Genomic DNA, 26,477 nt, shown 5'->3' on the forward strand with positions numbered 1-26,477 from the left:
ACTCTCTAAAACTGACCATAAATCATAATCCAGTGGATTAAGATCGGGACTAGACGATGGCCAGTCTTCAGCTCTGATGAAGTCCGAAACGTTCCCTTCCAACCAAGACTGCGTGGACCGAGCTTTATGACCCGGTGTCGATTCTTTACATACTTTTTTTTTTGAAGGGGAAAATCATCCAATGACTTTTCACGCCCTGGGCGAGGCGAGAGGGAGTGTCAGACTCTTATTGACTAAAAACCACCCCGTTCCTACTCCTGCTTTTCGAACCGGAGCCCCGGTAAACCCGCTAGGTAGTCCGCAGCTCCGGATCAGGCATCAGCTCTACTGGGCCCCATCTGTGGTGGTAGAAGGACCTTACATAGTTGTTGCATTTGTTTAAATTAATCAGGTTGTTTAATTGAATTGTCCATCAGTCTGTCTGTCAGTGAAGCTAGGTGTGTCTCGACTGAGTGCTTTGTTTCGGGCTTCGAAAACGTTTACCGAAACGTAGTCTCGATTGATTGGTGATCGTGAGCGACATGCATATAGAAAAGAGTAGATCAATTTATTTAGCGTTACAAAATTTTCTTCCGGAAGAAAACTTTCTGTACGTTATTATTTTAAGTTTTGTATATTTGGTTATGCGAAAAGCGACCAACATGCGGGCGGAGCCGCGGACAACAGCCAGTTTTTTTATATTTTATTTTATTGAAAAGTCGAAATATTTTTTTTTACCGGAACTGTCCAATTATTATTTTGACACAATCTATTTTAGGAAAACTAGTTTCAGGTCTTACGTCTGTAATCATTATAAATATGAGCCTGTTAGTACGACTTCAGATCATAATTGTGGTGTTGCACAATGTATCTGTTAGTGTTACTCGTGGTCCTTGGCGTAGTGTATGCATATTGCTGGTGGAAGCCGCGGTCACCGCCCACATACCCAGGCCAGCTACCGATCATTGGACATAGCCACATTTTGTTTAAGCACCGGAATGGTAAGTTATTAACTATCCCGATTAGCCTTTATTTTAATTTTTTTTTTTTCGTTTGCTGAATCGAATGGGTCATTGTTTAAATTAGTTGAAAGCGTAGTTTTATGTACACATAACTGCAATTTACCAAATTTCATAAAAATCCGTTCAATTCTTTCAGCGTGATTGACAGAAAAAACTTCCAAACATTCAATCAAACCAATTTTCACATTTATAATTTTAGCGTGATTTTATTTTCAGATATCTGGGTATATTTTAGTAAAGTTGTTGAATACATATCGGAAAATGGAGGATTTTTTCAATTTAGGGTCCTCAATTTATGGTAAGATCCTATCTTTGTGTGTGATGTACTTTTAAGGAGTAGATTAGAGTTGTGATATATCACTAATTTTCATGTAATTTTTTTATGGAGGTTTCTTTAATTTTTTTTTTATTATACTTTTGTGGGACAAAGTAAATTTTAGGGTGTAATTATGAGTGAGCAGGTCCTCATATGAACTGTTTTTATGGTAAGACATACTAAATTCGTCACTCGTTGTACTAAAGACGTCGTCATGTCTGCGCACGCTGCTCATGATGAAGAATGTGTCTGTGACTAGAAAACAGTAGAGCTTTTCTCCATTAATTTGCGTGTGTAAATCGTGAGTTTCAGTTAATGATACTGATTATTTCATTCCAGTTGTGGACGACCCAGAATCTGTTGGCATCATAGCAAACGCGTGTTTGGACAAACCATATTTTTACAGCTTTTTGTATGATGGACTAGGAAATGGATTGATAACGTTAAATGGTACTGACATGTTTATTTATATTGCTTTCAAAATCCATACACGTGTGCTCGTTTGACTACTATTTCATAAAAAAAATATATGTTTCAGGGGAAATGTGGAAGATACACCATAAGTTATTAAATTCAGCGTTCAGTCAGCATGTGCTGAATACGTACCTTAATGAAATGGACGCACAAGCACAAAATCTTGTCTCACAATTGACAACAGTGGCGGAGAAGGGACCTGTTAATATCACAGAGTTTTTGATTCAATACGTTCTAAGAACAATTTGCCGTAAGTTTATGAAACTTAAATACTTAGAAGAAAAAATAATAATAACAGCATGATTAAAATGCATTTTTCTTTTGGCTCTGTATACTACTTATAGGTTTAGCTGCATGATTACACATCAGTTTCCCAGCCAGAAGCCTAACTATCATAATATAAATCTCATCAGGAATTCCGTTGCTTTTCCACCACAGATGTGCTATGTAGCTATACTCAAGAGGATGTAATAGCTAAGTTGTGGAACTATGTGACCGTTTCTGATATTAACCTATATAGCTGCGCAAGTTAGATGTGCTATGAAGATGTATCGCCGCAAAGTAGCTGCATGAGGAAGATGCGCAGCTCGAGTATGCGATGAATCGATATATTATGAAAACATATAGCAATATTCATAGCACGGACCATTACATAGTACTTTCCATGTAAAAGCATATCTATAACGTAGCATAGCTCAATTTGGAAAAGTACATTTAGCTTATGCGCCTCTATACGCCCATAGTCAAGAAGGCAATATTCAAATAATGCGTCATGTTAAACAATCCGATTTCTGTTTGTAGGTACGTCATTGCGGCTGGAAGCTAAAGATCAAGATTTGATTGATAATGAATATGCGAAAGCGATAGAAGAAATAGAAACTATTTTAGTTCGTCGCCTTTTAAATCCAATATTACATTTTTCATTTTTATTCGATAGGACAGCAATGTATAAAAGACAATTGAAACTAAGTCAAAATAACAAGAAGCTATTGGATCCTGTAAGTATGACAATATCCTTCTCATTAGCTTTGCTGTAAAACTAGGTGATAAAATATGAGGAAAGGACTGAGCACAGGCTGGCTTATAAATTTGTGAAAGTGGTAGTAGAAAAAATTAGAACAACACACAACCAAAAACTCCCAGAGAGGAGGAAGGAGAAGCAACGAAGAAAAAACGTGACTTATTCAACAAATCACAGCGCGTTATTGCCTACCTACTTATTATTTTACGAGAGACTTCGGCGCCTAACGGAATGAGTACCAGGGCTGGTCTGTGGTCCTTCGGTGAATGAATTACATATTGCCATGAACTAATACTTTTTAATACCTTTCAGATAATTCAAAAACGAAAATCTGACTTAATTGCAACCAAACGTACAGTTAATGATAATGATGATTCGGTACCAGGTAAGACGATATCAAATTGGAATAATCGTTAAAGGAGGATGTCAAAGTTTCTATTTAATCTGGTCCCACTTCCAAAAGCTATGTGTGTTACATCATTGGATAGGTAATTTTGAGCTGATAGTAACTTTTGTTCAGCTCATTACATGTACATTTTGACTTCAGGTAAATTCAAACCTGCACTAGACCTGTTGCTGAATTTACCTGACGAAAAATACGTCCTCTCCGACGAAGAAATCATGGCGCACCTGAATACTTTCGTGGCAGCTTCTTTCGACACAACTTCAGCAGTAATACAGAATGTGTTGTTAGTGCTTGGATCACATCCTGAGATACAGGAACGAGTTTATAATGAGTAAGTATTGCTGATCACCTTTGTCAAAATTATTCAATTATATTATTATTTTTGTGCTACCATACGTTATTTCAATTTCTGGAATGAATATTAAATATTGTATATTATTGCTAAAATTATGTTTTCTTGTTTGTATAATTATATACTTGTCATAAGACTCTCCCAAATGGTATTAAATTAAAAAAGACATCCAGTTTCCTTTAAGTTAGGTTACGTAACATTTTAATGTTAAACCAAACCTAACTTCCAGTTTTGACCTTTTCAATAATGTTACAGGATTCAAGATGTTCTCAAAAATAAAGACCGGTTGACTAAAGACGACATCACGAAGCTCGTATACTTGAATGCAGTAATTAAAGAAGTATTGAGAATGTATAATATAGTTCCTATGATCGCGCGAAAAATTGACACTGATATTGTTCTCCGTAAGTATTACTTTTCAATTACACTGATCGTCGGGTCGGTCTTTTGGATTTTTTTCTGAATACATTTCAGAGCGAGTACAGGAGAATAATTGTACTATTAATTTTTTCAAGTTTCTTGGATAGTCAGAACGTCAAGGTATAATATACCTTGCCGAAAATTGTCTGGTGTTGCGACGATTTCCTCCTCCTCGCGTCGTTATCCTCATTACTGAGGGTCGTGATTCCCTATTTGAGGGATGATCTTGGTCCGAACAGTTGCACCCCACTTATTTCTCTCCTTGGCCGAATGGAGGGCAACGTGTAAGTTGGTCTCCAAGGTTGTTCGGATCTGGTCAATCCACCTAGTTGGGCTACGTCCTCTTGGTCTCCTGCCGTCAACCTTTCCGGTGACCATAAGTTGCTCGAGGTTGTTTCCTTCTTTTCTGGCGATGTGACCAAAGAAATCAAGTACTCCTCGAAGGCAAATAGATGAGAGTTGGGTCTTTACTTTAAGTTCTTGTAGGATAGACGCATTTGTGCGGAAGGCCGTCCATGGGATCCGTAGCATTCGCCTCCAACACCACATTTCAAAGGCATCGATGCGGTTGCGGTCAGCTTTCTTCAATGTCCATGTTTCTGCCCCATAACTGAATATGGAGAATATCAAGGTCTTCACAAGTCGCATTTTCGTTTTGCGGGAAATGTTGCGAATCTCTCCTTATTCCCTGCAGCAGGGACATCCCGGTCTTAGCCATAGCTATTCATCTTCTAATTTCCTTTTCACACGAACCAGTGTTGTTAATGTTAGCTCCAAGGCACCCGAGCACCCGAAAAATGCAGCTTGTTACCGCGGTCCACCACCATGAATTTGGTTTTGCTATGGTTGATTCTGAGCCTCATTTCAAGACTGATTCGCTCCATTTTGTCCAGAATGTCGACCATTTCAGCTTCACTACTGGCTAGAAGGGTATTGGAGATCTTAGTGCCACCTATAGTTACTCCTAAATTCCAATCCTCACAAGCTCGTCTGATGATATACTCCCCGTATGCATTAAATAAAATGGGAGAGAGAATGCAGCCCTGCCTGACACCCTTGCCGAAGCTGAAAGGTTCCGATGTTGTTTTGTCAATCCTTACCACTCCCTGGTTTTTCAGATACAGTGTGTCAATAAGAGCCACCAAGTGCACAGGTACGCCCATCTCCTTCAACACTCTCCAGAGTTCCGACCAAACAACGCAGTCGAAAGCCTTGCTGTAGTCGATGAAACACAGTATGAGAGGCGTATTGAACTCGTATGATTTCTCTATCAGCTGGCGAATGTTGAGAATCTGTTCTCGAGTTCCTTTGCCCTTGACGAAACCGGCTTGCTCCTGCGGTATCTGCCAATCAAGGAAATAACGGATCCTATTGTTGATAATGTGTCGCAATACTTTGCTGGCATGAGATATTAAGGCCAGCGTTCTGTAATTGTCACATTTTGCAGTGGAACCTTTTTTATGTAGCGGGAGGATTATAGATTTCGTCCAGTCGGAAGGCCATTCCCGGTGCGCCAGACGTCGTCGCATATCCTGTGCAGAGCATCAATTCCAGCTGGGCCCATTGCCTTCAAGATCTCTCCATACATTGTATGATTTTCCTCCCTTAAAAAAAGAAACCTATAAAGAAGAGTGAGTGCTCTGCGTCTCCCTTCCTTTCCGTTGGGTATGACGTCACACTAGACTATGTCGAAGCGCGCCATCTTCCTTTCGTGTTGTAATTCTGTAATCACAATAAATAACATTACAAAAGTATTTTATTATGTAGACACCATAACAATTATTGTGTAATTTCAGCCAAATATACTTTACGAGCTGGAAGTTCGTGTATCATGTCGATATATGGCCTTCACCGACACTCCTCGTGGGGACCGGACGCGAAGCAGTTCAAACCGGAGCGATGGCTGAATCCCGCTACTTTACCTACTAACCCCAACGTATACGCAGCGTTTGGTATTGGCAAACGAATGTGCATCGGTATGTTCGATTGTCCATGTGAATCGCTTTTTTGTATATCGCTTTTAATGTGTGTATTTTTATATTACAACGACAAGGTTACAACTGGCATTTGTTACTACTTGGACGTCCACTACAGGGGCACCCTGTACACAAGAAACTCATTGACTAATATTATTGTAATGAACTATTCTTAGTATTTCTTAGCGTGTTGTAACCTAATATTAATACACCTTTTGTTTACAGGGAAACAGTACTCCATGATGTCCATGAAGACGTCGCTTGTGCATATTCTACGAAAGTTTCGTGTTTCTGCTGATATGAGTAATTTAAAGTGGGAATTTGAAATCACACTAAAAGTAAAAAACCCTTTTATTAACTTAACATTAAGGTCGTAAATTAATAAATAAAGGCTATTCTTACTGGGTGTTGTTTATTTTATTACCATATCCAAGCCCTGTCTTATAACTTCAGAGTTAGTTCCCGTCAGTTTAACTGTTGTTTAAACCTGTGTAATAAAACACCTTCTTTTCCAAATCACGAATTAATAAATTTCCTTCACGATTTATATTATTTAACTGCACAATATTTAATATCGGTATACTTAATAACTAGTCAATTGTACTCTTTCGCGTTTCAACAACGACTGACTTTACATTAAGATAATTTTAATCAAATGACATTTACCCACTCCACTCGGGAATGGCAGCAGCATTGATCACATTTCATAGGTTTTAAGTGTAAAATTACAATTACCTTTTCTTGCCATAAATATTGTAATAAAGAAAAAAATATTAACTGCAAATTAAATTTATTACTTTGGCAGTGTGTTAGTTTAATACATAAATTACAACAATTAAAAATATAAAGAGCTTATTTGAAGTGGTCTCAATTGGCTGCAATACAGTCCTTTAAACGTCGAGGCTAGTAGTTATCAGAAGAAGCACGCACTCGATTCATGGGAAAATTCTTACTGCCAAGGTATAGATTGTTTTAGGGACTCTAAATTTTAGCGTTTAGAGCAAGCTGTATCCTAAAACTGACCATAAATCATAATCCAGTGGATTAACAATGCATATCGAGCAAACTACTGGTTATATTTCAGATTCATTAACAGTATACCCGCAGAAGTAAAAAAATGTATCACACCTAAAAATATAAAATGTGAACTTAAGGAACCTAAGTACTATTTAACAAAACTATTGTACCTTCCTCAACCTCATATTGTAATATTTAAGGCAGATTCCATAGCACGGCCTAAACCTTAGTTTTTTTGGTTGTTATTTATTGTATATTGTTTTGTGTAAATAATAAATTGAAAAAATTAAGATCGGGACTAGACGATGGCCAGTCTTCAGCTCTGATGAAGTCCGAAACGTTCCCTTCCAACCAAGACTGCGTGGACCGAGCTTTATGACCCGGCGCCGAGTCTTGCTGGAAGGACCATACTTGGTTATTGAACATGGTGATGTTAAGAGGCTTAACTACATTCTCAAGAATGGTATCTTGATACACTTATGTGCTAACGTTTTGATACTTTTTTCACAAAAATAAGGCTCAGTCACTCCTTCATAGCTAACACCCCACCAAACCATCACTGAAGTCGGATAATGTCCACGTTGCACTCTGTCGATTAATTGGGAAGCTTCCTTAGAGCTTTGAGCATAAATACGGTCATTTTGATTGTTAAAATGTTGCTCAATTGCAAAAATTTTCTCATCCGTAAAAAATTGCTACTACATTATTAAAAGGTGGTCGGATCGCACACTGCGATTAATGCAATTATTTTATAAGATGAGTTTAATCCCAGATTTGCGTGGTAATTGTTGACAAATGTTCTTAACTGCTAACATCAAAAGGATTTGTTTGTTTGATATCACTATTATCCCTATAATTCCAACTGAATGCAGCTTTGCGGGGATTCAAACCAACAATTTCTATGCTTGATATGCGATGTCCTTTAACAAGGTTCAAGGGTAGCGCTTTGACGTTTGCTGGAGTGAATTTGAAATCTTGTTTTTACATGCCCTTCTCCAGGCTGCCTGACTTGCAGAATCACCCCTTTCGAGCTATTCGGCTCAAAATAAGTTTTTACTAAATGTTTTTGATTGAGTTTTAAACTAATAATCAATGAAATATGTTTTAATATTTCAGTTTCTAGGTACGTAGTGACCTACGTACCAAGCCGCTAGTAGGTAACAAAATTTCCTAAAAATAAAGACGATTAAACAATTCACATAACAATAACAACTGGATTGTTTACAACTTTAAAATATATGATAATATATATAAAAATTAATCGCCGAATATAAATATTTTTTTGCGTTTATTACATAGGCAGTAAGACAATGATTGAGAAAATTATTATGTTAATTACATAGGTAGTAAGACAATTATCGTGAAAATATTTGAGATTCATCCAATTGTTCTAGTAATCTGATATATATACTTTTAAGTCTTCGGATTATTATTATGTATTTGACTTATTGTTTACAAAATAAGCACATCACTGACTCAACATATTTTGCGCCAGCTATGTACATGGTTGTAAAACTAAACAAAATGTTTGCCATTGTACTTACTTAAAAGTAGGCATAAAATTGTCTCGAATAACTTTTGTTGTCCCAAATGATATCATTTGAAAACAATTATTGTATTGCTGGATATAAGTCAAAAATGATAAGATTCTGGGCCAATTCCAGAACGAATTGGCCCAGAATCTTGGTTTCTACCAATGAATGTAGTGGCTCTGGTGGCGGTACCAATGGCGTCAATTTGACTTGGCCGCTGGCGCAACACAATCCAGAGGCTTCATTTTTGAATTTCAATCCCAATGTGGACACACAATGTTCATTAGTCCAATAGCAACAATTTGCTCAGAACTGTAATCAATTGCCACATTTTAACTGAATGCAGCTTTGCGGGGATTAAACACAACATTTCTATCTTGATATCGATTCAGTTCAAGTTCATTTAGCGCTTCGCGTTGCTCATAAGTTTGATTTGCTCTTATATTTCTTTGACTTGCCGTATTTCGAGCTTTCGGCCTAAGCTTGTACGTCTGGTTGGTGGCATTGTTCAACACGAAAATCCAACTGAAAATAAAGAGCTCTCAGACATTTTCTGTATAACCATGTATACCAAATTGTAGTATTGTGTAGTCATCAAAAGTTACTAAAAATCAATATGAAGCTGTGAACTTACCGTAATTAATAAATAAAAATCTTCTTAGTCTTTAAAACTCGAAAAAATATTAAGAAAATATGTCAGAAATATTGAAAAATATACATTTCTATGTGTCTGTTTAATGCGCTTTTCAACCTATACAATAGATTAAAAAAAATACATGTTTGACATGTACAAATGAAAATTAATTGTAAATGATTCATTCTTTTATATATTCATCTTTGTTTGAACAACCTGTCTTTGTTTTATATACAGCGTGTAACAAAATACCCATATACATCAAGAAGCACTGAAAAATACAGGTTGAATAGAATCTCTACACAAAGTTTCAGCTCAAAATACGTTTAAAAAAATGGTACCAAATACTTGGTGTCGCATGGTTCTTGATTTTATAAATCATACAAATTTGTCACAACACTACAGGGGTCACTGAAACGAAAAGTCGCGGGTAAAATAAATAGAAAAATTCATAACTTTGTTCCATGAAAACATGAGTTTAAAAAGCCCTTCCCATATCGTTTGTTATGTTATCTAGAATCCGTGCACTTGATATGTATACCCCCTTTTTGTTACACCGTGTATATAGATCTAAAGATTTAAGATCTATTTTAGGAAAACTAGTTTCACTTCTTACGTCTGTAATCATTATAAATATGAGCCTGTTAGTACCTACGACTTCAGATCATAATTGTGGTGTTGCACAATGTATCTGTTAGTGTCACTCGTTCTGCTTGGCGTAGTGTATGCATATTGCTGGTGGAAGCCGCGGTCACCGCCTATATTCCCTGGCCAGCTACCGCTCATTGGACATGGCCACATTTTGTTTAAGCACCGGAATGGTAACTTATATTATTATTTTTTTACATTTAATGGGTCGACGTTTGGCCGCAATCTCACCTGATGGTAAGTGATAATGCGGCCTACGATGGAGCACGTCTGCCCATAAGCAACCTATTCACTCGGGCTTTGAAGACACCCAGGTTATACCCATCAGGAAACCCAGACTCTGGCATGGAGTTCCACTCCCTAGCAGTTCGCACTAGGAAGCTTGAAGCGAAGCGCTTCGTGGAATATCTACCAAGAAACGGTGACGCCTCGCCGATTGTCTTGCGGTTCGGTGATGGAAAGGACTAGGGGGAATCAATTTGGGCAATTCCCCCGCACACTCTCCGAAATGTATCCGGTAAAAAACGGAAAGGCTTGTAACATTGCGCCTGTGTTCAAGGCTTTGAAGCCGGGCCTCCACAAGCACATCATCATTGATGAGCTTCTTGGCACGCCTTTCGATGTGTTCTAGCGCATCGAGCTGGTATTTAGCCGAGCCGTCCCAAAGGTGAGAACAGTACTCCATAGACGACCGAACTTGCGCTTGGTACAGGCTCAACAGTTGTTTCGGTGTGAAGTACCGTCTCACCCTCGATACCCAACTTCCTACCAGCCAGATGCACCTTCGACTGTATATAAGAGCCGAAGTTTAGCGTTGGCGATAGAGTTACGCCCAGAAGCTCAAGGTGATCCGATATTGGAACGGATACTTTTCGGAAACTATCCCGGTTAGGCTTAATTTTATTTTAAATTATTTTCGTTTGCTGATTCTAATGTGTCATTGATCAAATTAGTTGAAAGCGTAGTTTATATAACACATAACTACAATTTAACAAATTTCATCAAAATCCGTTCAGTAGTTTCAGCATAATTGATAGAAAAGCGTCCAAACATTCAATCAAACCAATTTTCATATTTATAATGTAAGTGTGATTTTAATTTCAGACATCTGGGGTTATTTGGAAAGTGTTGGTGACTACGTATTGGAACATGGCGGTATTTTTCAATTTAGGGTGGGTCCTCATATAATGTATGGTAAGTAATAAACTTGATGGCAAAGCTTTGTGTGATGTATTCTTAAGGAGTAGATTAGTGTTGTTACATGGATTAATAGATTTTTATATCACAAATTTTTCATGTATTTTTTTTTATCATCCATTTTATTTTCACAAACGAGTTTCTTAATTATTTTTTTTGTTATAACTATCGTGAGACATGGTAAATTAACTAATAATCACGTTCTAACTAGGAGGCTGCGCACCTTATTCATGATGAAGACTATGTCTGTGACTAGAAAATAGTAGAACTTTTCTCTATTAATTTGCGTGTGTAAACCGTAATTTTTAGTTAATGATACTGATTATTTCATTCCAGTTGTGGACGACCCAGAATCTGTTGGCATCATAGCAAACACGTGTTTGGACAAACCGTATTTTTATAATTTTATGGATGATTTACTAGGAAATGGATTGATAACGTTAAATGGTAACGGACATTTTTTTTATGGAACAAGCCGGTAAGCGATCAGACGTATCACCTGATGGTAAGCAATCGCTGCCGCCCATGGACACTTGAAACACCAGAGGCGTTATAAGTGCGTTGCCGGAACTTTGGGTGTTAGGAATTTAAGGGTTGTTAGGGAATCGGGGATTGGAAAGATTGAGAAGATTGGGAAGAGGGGAATCGGGCCTCCGGTAACCTTACTCACACAAGTACCGTAGTATCACTCTGGTCGAGCCGGCCCATTCGTGCCGACTCCGACACTTAAAGTATAAATTTATTTTTAGTAAATATAATTTTAAATTTATTCTGCTTTTAAAATCCGTACATGTAATAATATATCTGTGTTCGTAAAACAATCATATTAAACCGTCAAGGAAAGAGCGTATTCCTTATTTTTTAATAAGAAAAGGCCAGCAACGCGCCTGTGACCGCTTTGGTGTTACGGGTGCCCATTGGCGGCGCTGATCGTTTACTATCAGGTGACAAGTCTGTTCGTTTGCCATTAGTAGGAGGCAATATGAAATATCATAAAAAATATATTGTTTCAGGAGAAATGTGGAAGATACACCATAAATTATTAAATCCAGCGTTCAGTCAGCATGTGCTGAATACGTACCTAAATGAAATGGACGCACAAGCTCAAAATCTTGTCTCACAATTGACAACAGTGGCGAAGAAGGGACCTGTTAATATCACAGAGTTTTTAGGTCAATTCGTGCTTAGAACAGTTTGCCGTAAGTTTATGAAACTGAAATACTAATTAAAATCCATTTTTATTTTGCTTCTCTATCTAATATATAAAATTCTCGTGTCACAGTTTTCATTCCCATACTCCTCTGAAACAGCTTGACCGATTTTGATGAAATTTTTTGTACTTATCCGGTATCTATGAGAATGGCTAACATCTATTTTTCATCCCCCTAAATGTTAGGGGTAGTACAAACCTAATTTTTTAAATTTTCCGCGGACGAAGTCGCGGGCAGAAGCTAGTACTACTATATAAGATTACTACTACACTCATCTATAACACATATACATAGCACGCATATTTAATCTCTGGTGGAATAGCACCCTTAGGTTTGCGCTTCCATACGCCCATAGTAAAGATAGTCCAGTCATTTGGTACATAAAAAGGGGGCTACCTGGAAAGTTTTCTGGGACTTTTGAAAATTGGTGAAATTATAGATTTGGGTATACTCTTTTTAAATTTCAACAACCGCCGCTCGTGCCGCCATATTGAAAAAATGGCGCCTAAAAACGGTTTTTTGCGAATATCTCCGTTCTGACGCATTTTACGAAAAAAATTAAAGCGGCGGTTGTACGAGGTGGCAAAGTTGAAATTCAAAAAGAGCATACCCAAATCTATAATTTCACCAATTTTCAAAACTCCCGGAAAACTTTCCAGGTAAAACTACCAAATGACTGGAATAAGAAGGCAATATTCAAATAATGCGTCATGTTAAACAATCCGGTTTCTGTTCGTAGGTACGTCATTGCGGCTGGAAGTTAAAGATCAAGATATGATTGATAATGAGTATGCGAAAGCGATTGAAGAAATAGAAGCCATTATAATTCGTCGCGTTTTAAATCCAATATTACATTTTCCATTTTTATTCAAATTGACAGCAATGTATAAAAGACAAATAAAACTAAGTCACAATAACAAGAAACTAATGGATCCTGTAAGTATGAAAATATCCTTCTCATTAGCTTTGCTGTAAAACTAGCCGACAAAATATGAGGAAAGGACTGAGCACAGGTTGGCGTATAAATTTGTGAAAGTGGTAGTAGAAAAAATTAGAACAACACACAACCAAAGACTCCCAGAGAGGAGGAAGGAGAGACAACGAAGAAGAAACGTGACTTATTCAGCAAATCACAGCGCGTTATTGTCTACCTACTTATTATTTTACGAGTGACTTGGCAACTGAGAGAATGAGTACCAGTATGAGTATCCTCGGTGTGACTTGTCCTTCGGTGAATGAATTACATATTGCCATGAACTAATACTTTTTAATACCTTTCAGATAATTCATAAACGAAAATCTGACTTAATTGCAACCAAACGTACAGTTAATGATAATGATGATTCGGTACCAGGTAAGACGATATCAAATTGGAATAATCAATCATTTTCATACGAGACCATTAAGTTAAATTTATAGTTCTTTAGTTAGTTTAATGGTGACATTCAATTGTATGAAGGATACTAGATGGTGCCTACTTACTTGCGGTTCTCGAAGGTCTCGCTGCTCTCAAGGGTGATTGTAGACCATATTGCAGGTAATACTAGAGATGATACTACTAGGGAAGGATGATAAACTTTTAAACCTAAGAGGTTACCGGTGGGGCTCCGGTTCAAAGCAGGAGTAAAAACGGAATGGTTTTTGGACGATTCTCACTTACACAATGAAACACAACGCAAACGTTGTTTCGCAGCGGTTATCTGTGCAGCTGTGGTATCACTCTGGTAGAGTCGGCCCATTCGTACCAAAGCATAATTCTTCCACACTATACACGCACACATTTATTTTTGAAAAAGATAACTGTAAATGAAATGAACATTTTGGCTTCAGGTAAATTCAAACCTGCACTGGATCTATTGCTGCATTTATCTGATGAACAATACGTCCTCTCCGACGATGACATCAGGGCGCATCTGAATACTTTCGTGGCAGCTTCTTATGATACAACTTCAGCAGCACTACAAACTATCTTGTTAGTGCTCGGATCATATCCTGAGATACAGGAACGAATATATAATGAGTGAGTATTGCTGATCACCTTTGTCAAAATTATTCAATTATTATTTTTGTGCTACCACACGTTATTTCAATTTCTGGAATAAATATAATATATTTTATTTTATTGTCAAAATTATGTTTTCCTTTAAGTTCGGTTACGTAATATTTTAATGTTAAACCAAAACTAACTTCCAGTTTTGACCTTTTCAATAATGTTACAGGATTCAAGATGTTCTCAAAAATAGAGACCGGTTGACTAAACACGACATCACGAAGCTCGTATACTTGGATGCAGTAATTAAAGAAGTATTGAGAATGTATAATATAGTTCCTCTTATCGCGCGAAAAATTGACACTGATATTGTTCTCCGTAAGTATTATTATTATCTCTTCATTTTTCTATTACACTGATTGTCGGGTCGGTCTTTTGGATTTTTTACTGAATACATTTCAGAGCGAGTACAGGACAATAGTTGCACTATTTATTCTCTCAAGTTTCTTCAATATAATTCCAATTCCAATAAATTTAAATTCTGTAATGACGTAGTAGTTTTTCATTATGTACACACATAACCACATAACCATTATTGTGTTATTTCAGCCAAATATACTTTACGAGCTGGAAGTTCGTGTATCATGTCGATATATGGCCTTCACCGACACTCCTCGTGGGGACCGGACGCGAAGCAGTTCAAACCGGAGCGATGGCTGAATCCCGCTACTTTACCTACTAACCCCAACGTATACGCAGCGTTTGGTATTGGCAAACGAATGTGCATCGGTATGTTCGATTGTCCATGTGAATCGCTTTTAAGGGTTCCGTAGCCAAATGGCAAAAAGCGGAACCCTTATAGATCCGTCATGTCTGTCTGTCCGTCCGTATGTCACAGCCATTTATTTCCCAAACTGTTGGGCCTACATAGTTGAAACTTTGTAGGATGATGTATTTTGGTAACCGCTATTCGAATTTTGAATAAAATTAATAAATTGAAAAATTAAAGGGGGCACTCCATACATGGAACTGATTAAAAAAAATGTTTTTTTGATTCGAAAATTGATTTGAACGAGATATCATTATTAGTTTTTAAGAAACAAATCATTTTCAAAACCGCAAATATAACTTTGTCGTTCATACAAACACTATGTAAAATCAAGCTATTTCATAACTTTTATATTATGTCATCTACTTGCTGCAACGGAACCCTTCAATGGGCGTGTACGACTCGCACTTGGCCGGTTTTTTGTATACACGGTGTAACAAAAAGGGGGTATACATATCAAGTGCGCGGTTTCTAGATAACATAACAAATGATACGGGAAGGCTTTTTTAAACTTATGTTTTCATGGAACGAAGTTATGAATTAAATATCCAATATTTCATTTTTTTCTTTTTCATGCGAATTAAAATTAGGTAGATAGGTACTAAGCGATCAGATTTACAGAAGAAATGTTTCGTAATTAGCGAGTGACCCCTGTAGTGTTGTGACATGTTTGTATGATTTATAAAATCAAGAACCATGTAACACCAAATATTTGGTACCAGATTTTTTTAAACGTATTTTAAGCTGAAATTTTGTGTAGAGATTCTATTCAACTTGTATTCTTTAGTGCTTTGATGCATATGGGTATTTTGTTACACGCTGTATACATACCGTCCAAGAAGTTGACGTCCAAATAGCACCAAGTGATCGACAAAAAACGTTACAACTGGCATTTGTTACTACTTGGACGTCCGCTACAGGGGCACCCTGTGTACAAGAAACTTATTTACTAACTAGCTTCCACCCGCGACTCCGTCTCGCGTGGAAGTTTTATTTCTCCATTTTGAGTAACGTAACTCTGACAATGACATCTTATAAATATCTATTGGACCCAAATACGGCGAGGCCCATAATAATTAAGGAGATCCCTCTATTGAGCTACTGCTGTTGAGCTCGCGTTCTGTAGAATAAAATTGAATAATAAAAATATTTTTTTCTACGTATTTTTCCAGGATAAAAAGTCCTATTTTATGCCCAGGATAGTAAGGTATAATTATACCAAGTTTCATCGAAATCGAACCGTTAGTTTTCACGTGATGCCTGAACATACAGACAGACAGACAAAAAAAAATTAATCACATATTTGGGTTTGGTATCGATCCAGTAACATTGCTGCCTGCTATTTATTTTAGTTCGTAGTGGTTGAAATTCACGATTTATTTTCACGTTGCACCGAATTGACCCTTCTACAGATTTATTATAATATGAATGAATGAATGAAGTGTACCAAATTTTATGCTCCTACGGCCGCGCAATTTTCGTAAAAAGCGGTCCAAAGTTTTTGCAACGTGTAGATATGAATGAATTATGAATGAATGTGTTATAAACGTATGTGTAGACAAATATAATCAGAAAGCTCCGAACTGCTAAGCTATCGGGAGTTATACGTGTTATTGTGAGTCAACCATAAGAGATAGACATTTGCTGTCGTGGAATATTTTTTAAACAATTTTAAGGAGAACATTTCCGTCACACATTATTTCTGTGTAGCTTTAACCATTAAGGCTGATCGTAGCGTGATGAAAAGTATACTATAACCTACCCAGGAGTATAAAGAACAATTGTACCAAGATTCATTGAAATCTGTCGAGTGGTTTTTATTTCTATAAAGAACATACGGACAGACAGATAGACAGACAAAAAAAAACTCTGAATGCATTTTTGGCGTCAGTATTATCTGAAGAGTTTGTTTGTTTGTTTGTTTGAACTAATCGGACCCGCTGGATAGTGCATTTATCGAGGAAATATATTTCATGTACAGAATTGGCCTCTCTACAGATTTATTATAAGTATAGATGAACTATTCTAAGTTGGCGTGTTGTAACCTAACCTAATATTTATGTACCTTTTGTTTACAGGGAAACAGTACTCCATGATGTCCATGAAGACGTCGCTTGTGCATATTCTACGAAAGTTTCGTGTTTCTGCTGATATCAGTACTTTAAAGTGGAAATATGCAGTCACACTAAGAGCAAAAGCACCTCTTATTGACTTAACATTAAGGTCGCAAATTAATTAATAAAGGCTATTAATAAAGGCCATTATGTATGTTAGGAAAAATCTAAACTTGTTTGACAAAGTGTCTGACAGACATAATTATGAAACTAGACATAAGGATAGATTGAGCCAGCCATTCTTTAGATTGACAAAAATAAGTAAGTCGTTCATGGGATTCGGTGTTAAATGTTATAACAAAATTCCAGAGGAAATAAAACACCTAAATGAAAGACAATTTAAAGTATGTATTAAAAAAACGATGTGTAGATTAGCATACTACAAATTGAATGATTATATAGAGGATAAAAATGCTTGGAGGCAGGCTGGTCCAGCTCCACAGTGTCATTTCAGTTTGTTCTGATAAATTAGATACAATAATTGTAAATGTGAGAGCCCTGTAATTAGCTAAAACTGAATTAGACTAGTAGAATGCACTTGTGTCAGCTTGGAGTTGTCATACTCACTCAAAGGTCTCATTGGCGGTGGCACGGGCATTGGATCGCTCGATTCCCTGCAATATGGTTGAGTTGGGCGGTGCTGGTGTACGTGTCATGTTCGTGAACGGGCGCTGTCAACTGGGACTGGTCAGCTCCGGACTGCATTAAGTTTGTTGTCCTCAGGGTTATTTTCTTTTTCTATCACTTTGACTAAATGTTAGTTTTACATTGTTCTCACATAGTTGAAGTAATCGAAACAATGTAACCATGAATTGTATTGTGAATCTGATTGGAAAAGAGTAACCTATGGAGTTTCTTGCTCGTTCTTCTCCATAGGAATCTACACTTTGGAACGAGCAAATAGCTTCACTAGAGGACTGACTGACAGACTGACGTTATTAATATTATTATATTTGCTTTGACTTTCAAAAGTGCCTTCCTGGTCTAATTGAAATAAATAATTTTGACTTTGACTTTGACTATTCTTACTGGGTGTTGTTTATTTTATTACCATATCCAAGCCCTGCCTTATAACTTCAGAGTTAGTTCCCGTCAGTTTAACTGTTGTTTAAACCTGTGTAATAAAACACCTTCTTTTCCAAATCGCGATTGCACTCTGTCGATTAATTGGGAAGCTTCCTTAGAGCTTTGAGCATAAATACGGTCATTTTGTTTGTTAAATAGTTGCAAAAATTTTCTCATCCGTAAAAAATTGCTACTACATTATTAAAAGGTGGTCGGATCGCACACTGCGATTAATGTCAATAATTTTATGAGATGAGTTTAATCAAATAATACAAGATTTGCGTGGTAATTGTTGACAAATACGATCTTAACTGCTAAATCAAAAGGAGTTGTTTGTTTGATATCGCGTATCCCTATGATTCCAACTGATATGCCATTTGAGTTCAAACCATTACAATATCCTGTGTGCGATGTCCTTTAACAAGGCCCAAGTTCAAACACTTGACGTTTGTGGTGTGAATTTGGAAAAATCCTGGGGGCCTACTCTAATTCAACGAACGAACGAAAAAAAAACTACATATTGTAAATTGGAAAATGTATACATTGATTGCATAAGAATTTTATTATTTATTATTATTTACGTACTACAATTCTATTTATTGCGAACTTTCGTGAACAAAAATGAACGAATGAAAATGAAGATAAATATATAGGTTTTGATATGAAATTAAAAATAAAACGAAATTTCAAGTATTTCTATTAGTAAATCAATAAAACCTACGGCCGAAGATTAAACGAAACTTTGGATTGGAGAACCGGTCACAGAGTAGGCCCCCTGTTTTTCACATGGCCAACTTCATAGTTAAACTAGCATTTAATCAAATATTTTTTTGTTTGTATAAATGAATTTAATGTTCCAATATATATGTTTTTCATTATTTCAATTTATAGGTAAGCCGCTAGTAGTTAACAAAATTTCCTAAAAATAAAGATGATTAAAAGATTCACATAACAATAACAACTGAATTGTTTACAACTTTAAAATCTATGATATAAAAATTAATTGCCGAATATATTTTTTTGCGTTAATTACATAGGCAGTAAGACAATGATTGAGAAAATTATTATGTTAATTATATAGGTAGTAAGACAATTATCGTGAAAATATTTGAGATTCATCCAATTGTTCTAGTAATCTGATATATATTTTTTAATTACAGCACTGTTGGATTCGATTCCCACACATCGGGCAATAAGTACCAATTGGTTTTTATCTATACATATAAGAAATCTGTAGAAGGGTCAATTTTGTACAGGTACAAATAGCAGGGGGTGTTACTGGATCGATACCAAACCCAAATACATTTGTGATTTTTTTTTCTGTCTGTCTGTCTGTCTGTATGTTCAGGCATCACGTAAAAACGAACGGTTCGATTTCGATGAAACTTGGTATAATTATACCTTATTATCCTGGGCATAAAATAGGATACTTTTTATCCTGGAAAAATACGTAGAAACAAAAACCTATTATTTTAGTTTTATCCATAGACGTTGTTCTATAGAACCGCGAACCGAGAACACGTTGCGTTAACAGCAGTAGCTCAATAGAGGGATCTCCTTAATTATTATGGCCCTAGCCGTATTTGGGTCCAATAGATATTTATAAGAAGTTACTCAAAATGAATCCACATCCACGCGGACGGAGTCGCGGCCGGAAGCGAGTAATTAATATTACCGGTTTAAAAAAAATCTCAATTGTTCGGACGGAGCCTGGAAATGTACTCGGTAAATTATGGCAGACTTATCAATTGACTTATATGGGACTTATAACATAAATTGTGAAAATTGAGTATATTATACATTGTACAGTGGCATTACGTGCCATGTTCCCCCCTCGTCGCTCGGAAAGTATGTGTTTTACATACCATAATATATTGGTTCTGCACCTGATCTTACTCTAGTAGGGTCGTATTGACATCTGTTTGAACAAGAGACTGACAGAAAGGCACGAATGGGCCGCCTCGGCCTGAGTGATACCATGGCCTCACAGAAATTGACGTGAAACAACGCTTGCGTTGTGTTTCGTTGTGTGAATGAGATTACCGGAGGCCCAATTCCCCCCTTCCCAATCTTCCCTAATCCCAATTCCCCAACAACCCTTAAATTCCTAACCCCCAAAAAGTCGGCAACGGACTTGTAACGCCTCTGGTGTTTCAAGTGCCCATGGACGGCGGCAATTGCTTACTATCAAGTGATACGTCTTCTCTTTTACCAAGCCACCGCCAAGCCGACACCAGAAACACCAGAGAAACGCTGAATACTGGACGAAGCGTCAAGCGTCTCGATTTCAAAACTTTAATTTTTCTAAATGTTTCTTGGATATAAGTAATTGTTAATGATTCATACTACTTTAATAACTATGCCTAAAAGTTTGTTATTTTAATAAAAAGGAAGCAAAACATAAAAAGATTTTCAATTATGCTATACATTATTTTTTTTTAGTATTACATTTTCATAAACTTACGGCAAACTGTTCTTAGCACGTAACATAACATAAATAACAAACTTTAATAACTATGCCTAAAAGTTTGTTATTTTAATAAAAAGGTGTGCTGTTTTTTCAAATTTTGAGAAAATCTAACAATTATTTTTTTAATGTTTTGTACACAATGTATTTTAGGAAAACTGGTTTCACATCTCACGTCTGTAATCATTATAAATACGAGCCTATTAGTACGAATTCAGATCATAATTGTGGTGTTACACAATGTATCTGTTAGTGTTATTCGTGCTCCTTGGCGTAGTGTATGCATATTGCTGGTGGAAGCCGCGGTCACCGCCTATATTCCCTGGCCAGCTACCGCTCATTGGACATGCCCACATTTTGTTAAAGCATCGGAATGGTAACTTAAATATTTTTTACATTTAATGGGTCGACGTTTGGGTGCTATCTCACCCGATGGTAAGTGGTGATGCGGCCTACGATGGAGCACGTCTGCCCATAAGCAACCTATTTACTCGGGCTTTGAAGACACCCAGGTTATACCCATCAGGAAACACAGACTCCGGCAAGGAGTTCCACTCCCTAGCAGTTCGCACAAGGAAGCTTGAAGCGAAGCACTTCGTGCGAGTGGGTGGGATACCGACCATGAAACGGTGACGCCTCGCCGATTGTCTTGTGGTTCGGTGATGGAAAGGACTAGGGGGAATCAAGTTGTGCAATTCCCCCGCACACTCTCCGAAATGTATCCGGTAAAAAACGGAAAGGCTTGCAACCTTGCGCCTGTGTTCAAGGCTTCGTAGTCGGGTCTCCTCAAGCGCATCATCATTAATAAGCTTCTTGGCACGCCTTTCGAAGTATTCTAGCGCATCGAGCTGGTATTTAGCCGAGCCGTCCCAAAAGGTGAGAACAGTATATGACCGAACCTGCGCTTGGTACAGGCTCAGAAGTTTTTTTGCTGTGAAGTACTGTGTTACCCTCCAGAGGATACCCAACTTCCTACCAGCCAGATGCGCCTTCGACTCTGTATAAGAACCGAAGTTTAGTGTAGGCGATAGAGCTTCATTTTACTTTAAATTATTTTCGTTTGCTGATTCAAATGTGTCATTGATCAAATTAGTTGAAAGCGTGGTTTTATCTACACATAACTACAATTTACCAAATTTCATCAAAATTCGTTCACTAGTTTCAGCGTGATTGACAGAAAAACGTCCAAACATCCAACAAAACCAATTTTCACACTTATTATTTTAGTGTGATTTTATTTTCAGACATCTGGGGTTTTTTTGAAAGTATTGGTGACTACGTATTGGAACATGGCGGAATTTGTCAATTTAGGGTGGGTCCTCATATAATTTATGGTAAGTAATAATCTTGATGGCAACGCTTTGGGTGATGTATTTTTAAGGAGTTTAGAGTTGTACATGGATATATTTATATAATAAACTAGCAAATACTCCGTTCCGCCACCTGCTCTTTTCTTGTTTTTTTTTTTTAATTTTCTTTGCTATAAACAACGGAACCCGTTAATCGAATGCAAAATAAATCGGTCCGTGCGTTCTAATAGCGTCAGGAAGGAAAACCCGACTTATTTTTATTTTACTCCGTTTCGCCATCAATATAATTTTTTCGGAATTATTTTTGCTATAAACCTCACGAAGCCCGAGACCTTTCCAATGTGGCAAAACACAGAAATCGGTTCGTGCGTTCTGAAGTTATAGCGTCAGGAAGGAAAACCCGACTTATTTTTATATTATGATTATAAATGGTTTTATCATCATTTTTTCATTTCAGTTGTGGACGACCCAGAATCTGTTGGCATCATAGCAAACACGTGTTTGGACAAAGCGTTTTTTTATAATTTTATGGATGATTTACTAGGAAATGGATTGATAACGTTAAATGGTAACGGACATTTTAATTTTTTTATGGAACAAGCCGGTAAGCGAGCAGACGTATTGATGGTAAGCAATCGCCGCCGCCCATGGACACTTGAAACACCAGAGGCGTTACAAGTGCGTTGCCGGCATTTTGAGGGTTAGGAATTTAAGGGTTGTTGGGGAATTGGGGATTGAGAAGCGGGGAATCGGGCCTCCGTTAACCTCACTCACACAACGAATCACAACGCAAGCCTTGTTTCACGTCGGTTTTCGGTGAGGCCGTGGTATCACTCCGGTCGAGTCGGCCCATTTGTGCCAAAGCATGGCTCTCCCACGGTCAAAGTATAATATAAATAAAAAAAATAATTTATATTGCTTTTAAAATCCGTACATCTAATATTATATCTGTGTTCGTAAAACAATCATATCAAGCCGTCAAGGAAAGAGCGTATTCCTTATTAAAAGGCCTGCAACGAACCTGTAACTGCTTTAGTGTTATGAGTGCTCATTGGCGGCGCTGATCGCATACTATCAGGTGGCAATTCTGCTCGTTTCCCACTAATAGAAGGCAATATGAAATATCATTTTTTTTTCAGGGGAGATGTGGAAGATATACCATAAATTATTAAATCCAGCGTTCAGTCAGCATGTGCTGAATACGTACCTAAATGAAATGGACGCACAAGCTCAAAATCTTGTCTCACAATTGACAACAGTGGCGGAGAAGGGACCTGTTAATATCACAGAGTTTTTAGGTCAATACGTGCTAAGAACAGTTTGCCGTAAGTTTATGAAATTGAAATACTAAAAAACAAATGTATAGCATAATTTTAAAACCCATTTTTGTTTTGCTTCTCTGTACTACTATATAAGATTACTACTACACTCATCCCTAGCACATATACATAGCACGCTTCCATAGCACGCATATTTAATCTCTGGTGGAATAGCATCCTTTAGCTTTAGTCAAGAAGGCATTGTTCAAATAATGCGTTATGTTAAACAATTCGATTTCTGTTCGTAGGTACGTCATTGCGGCTGGAAGCTAAAGATCAAGATATGATTGATAATGAGTATGCGAAAGCGTTTGAAGAAATGGAAGCCATTATAATGCGTCGCGTTTTAAATCCAATATTACATTTACCATTTTTATTCAAGTGCACGGCAATGTATAAAAGACAATTGAAACTAAGCCAAAACAACAAGAAACTATTGGATCCTGTAAGTATGACAATATCCTTCTCGTTAGCTTTGCTGTAAAACTAGCCGACAAAATAATTATGGTCTGTGGTCCTTCGGTGAATGAATTACATATTGCCATGAACTAATACTTTTTAATACCTTTCAGATAATTCAAAAACGAAAATCGGACTTAATTGCAACCAAACGTACAGTTAATGATAATGATGATTCGGTACCAGGTAAGACGATATCAAATTGGAATAATCAATTTTTTTTCATACGAGACCATTAAGTCATATTTATAGTTCTTTAGTTAGTTTAATGGTGTCATTAAATCGTATGAAGGAGACTAGATGGTGCCTACTTACGTGCGGTTCTGGAAGGTCTCGCTGCTCTCAAGGGTGATTGTAGACCACATTGCAGGTAATACTAGAGATCTCTAGTTTACTAGTAACTTTTAAACCTGTTTCGCATACCGATGCGAAACAATGTTTCGTGATACCACAACTGCACAGATAACCGTATCTTTGCAGTTGTGGTATCACTCCCGTGAGTCAGCCCATTCGTACCAAAGCATAATTCTTCCACACTATACACATTTATTTTTGAAAAAGATAACTGTAAATGAAATGAGCATTTTGGCTTCAGGTAAATTCAAACCTGCACTGGATCTATTGCTGCATTTATCTGATGAACAATACGTCCTCTCCGACGATGAAATCAGGGCACATCTGAATACCTTCGTGGCAGCTTCTTTCGATACAACTTCAGCAGCACTACAAACTATCTTGTTAGTGCTCGGATCATATCCTGAGATACAGGAACGAGTTTATAATGAGTGAGTATTGCTGATTACCTTTGTCAAAATTATTCAATTATTATTTTTGTGCTACCACACGTTATTTCAATTTCTGGAATAAATATAATATATTTTATTTTATTGTCAAAATTATGTTTTCCTTTAAGTTAGGTTACGTAATATTTTAACTTCCAGTTTTGACCTTTTCAATAATGTTACAGGATTCAAGATATCTTCAAAAATAGAGACCGGTTGACTAAACACGACATCACGAAGCTCGTATACTTGGATGCAGTAATTAAAGAAGTATTGAGAATGTATAATATAGTTCCTCTTATCGCGCGACAAATTGACACCGATATTGTTCTCCGTAAGTATTATTATTCTCTCTTAATTTTCCATTATACTGATCGTTGGGTCGGTCTTTTGGGTTTTTTACTGAATACATTTCAGAGCGAGTACAGGACAATAGTTGCACTATTTATTCTCTCAAGTTTCTTCAATATAATTCCAATTCCAATAAATTGAAATTCTGTAATGACGTAGTAGTTTTTCATTATGTACATTTATTGTGTAATTTCAGCCAAATATACTTTACGAGCTGGAAGTTCGTGTATCATGTCGATATATGGCCTTCACCGACACTCCTCGTGGGGACCGGACGCGAAGCAGTTCAAACCGGAGCGATGGCTGAATCCCGCTACTTTACCTACTAACCCCAACGTATACGCAGCGTTTGGTATTGGCAAACGAATGTGCATCGGTATGTCCAATAAATGTGAATCGCCTTTTTGTATACACAGTGTAACAAAAAGGGGGTACCTATACATATCAAGTGCACGGTTTCTAGACAACATAACAAACGATACGGAAAGGATTTTTGAAACTCATATTTTCATGGAACGAAGTTATGAATTTTTCCAATATTTGTTTTTTTTTTTCATGTGAATTAAAATTAGGTAGATAGGTACTAGGCGATCAGATTTGCAGAAGAAATGTTTCGTAATTAGCGAGTGACCCCTGTAGTGTTGTGACAAGTTTGTATGATTTTTAGAAAATCAAAAACATGCGACACCAAGTATTTGGTACCAGATTTTATTAAACGTATTTTAAGCTGAAACTTTGTGTAGAGATTCTGTTAGACCTGTATTCTTCAGTGTTTCTTTATGCATATGAATATTTTGTTACACGCTGTATACAAACTGTTCAAGAAGTCAACGTCCAATAGTAGCACCAAGTGATCGGCTAGGTTACAACTGGCATTCTTTGACGTCCACTACAGGGGCACCCTGAATACAAAAAACTTATTTACTAATGAACTATTCTTAGCTAGCGTGTTGTAACCTAATATTTATGTACCTTTTGTTTATAGGGAAACAGTACGCCATGCTGTCAATGAAGACGTCGCTTGTACATACCGTGCGAAAGTTTCATATTTCTGCTGATATCAGTACTTTAAAGTGGGAATATGCAGTCACTCTAAAAGCAAAAGCACCTCTTATTAACTTAACATTAAGGTCTTAAATTAATAATTAAAGGCTATTATTAATGGGTATTGTTTAATTTATTACCATATTGAAGCCCTGTTCATTTAAATCATACGAGTGATCTCCATACAGTGTATAATATTTTGTAATATTCCGGTTTAGAAGCAAACTGTTTCATTATTTTCTTTTTCTATCGCTTTGACTGAATATTAGTTTTACATTGTTCTCACATACTTGAAGCAATCGAAACAAAGTAACAAAGAATTGTATTGTGAATCTGATTGAAAAAGAGTAACTAATGAAGTTTCTTGCTCGTTCTTCTCCATAGAAATCTACACTTTGGACCGAGCAAATAGCTTCACTAGAGGACTGACCGACAGATAGATGTTATTCATATTATTATATTTGCTTTGACGTTCAAAAGTGCTTTCCTGGTCTAATTGAAATAAATAATTTTGACTTTTACTTTGACATTAAGAGAGAAAA

At 36.8% G+C, this 26,477-nt stretch overlaps 1 protein-coding gene across 9 annotated transcripts; it reads left to right on the plus strand.

The window, feature by feature from the left end:
* The first annotated feature begins 824 nt into the window (after nucleotides 1-824).
* Nucleotides 825-26,055, plus strand: LOC118270460 (cytochrome P450 4V2-like). Of its 9 annotated transcripts, none has more exons than XM_050698193.1 (11): nucleotides 825-980; nucleotides 1,218-1,271; nucleotides 10,956-10,991; nucleotides 11,331-11,441; nucleotides 12,008-12,193; nucleotides 12,945-13,141; nucleotides 13,487-13,559; nucleotides 14,036-14,225; nucleotides 14,425-14,573; nucleotides 14,805-14,984; nucleotides 25,877-26,055. In XM_050698193.1, the coding sequence occupies exons 1-11, from the start codon at nucleotides 845-847 to the stop codon at nucleotides 26,026-26,028; spliced, it is 1,464 nt and encodes a 487-aa protein (XP_050554150.1). In that variant the 5' UTR covers nucleotides 825-844; the 3' UTR covers nucleotides 26,029-26,055. The 9 variants fall into 9 exon arrangements, with proteins under 9 accessions (XP_050554150.1, XP_050554149.1, XP_050554152.1 ...); XM_050698192.1 differs by lacking the exon at nucleotides 14,805-14,984 and adding an exon at nucleotides 25,088-25,267; XM_050698195.1 differs by lacking the exons at nucleotides 14,425-14,573; nucleotides 14,805-14,984 and adding exons at nucleotides 24,726-24,874; nucleotides 25,088-25,267.
* The last annotated feature ends 422 nt before the right edge of the window (nucleotides 26,056-26,477 follow it).

Source organism: Spodoptera frugiperda, chromosome 13 (assembly GCF_023101765.2).
Source record: "Spodoptera frugiperda isolate SF20-4 chromosome 13, AGI-APGP_CSIRO_Sfru_2.0, whole genome shotgun sequence".
NCBI lineage: Eukaryota > Metazoa > Arthropoda > Insecta > Lepidoptera > Noctuidae > Spodoptera > Spodoptera frugiperda.

What these genes read in the sequence shown, in the direction of transcription:
- LOC118270460 (XM_050698189.1), top strand. Translation starts at nt 845, where the DNA reads ATGTATCTGTTAGTGTTACTCGTGGTCCTTGGCGTAGTGTATGCATAT. An exon ending in CATATCGGAAAATGGAGGAT is followed by an intron (nt 1,272 to 10,955) that starts TTTTTCAATTTA and finishes AACATGGCGGTA; the next exon opens with TTTTTCAATTTAGGGTGGGT. An exon ending in CAGGAACGAATATATAATGA is followed by an intron (nt 14,226 to 14,424) that starts GTGAGTATTGCT and finishes ATAATGTTACAG; the next exon opens with GATTCAAGATGTTCTCAAAA.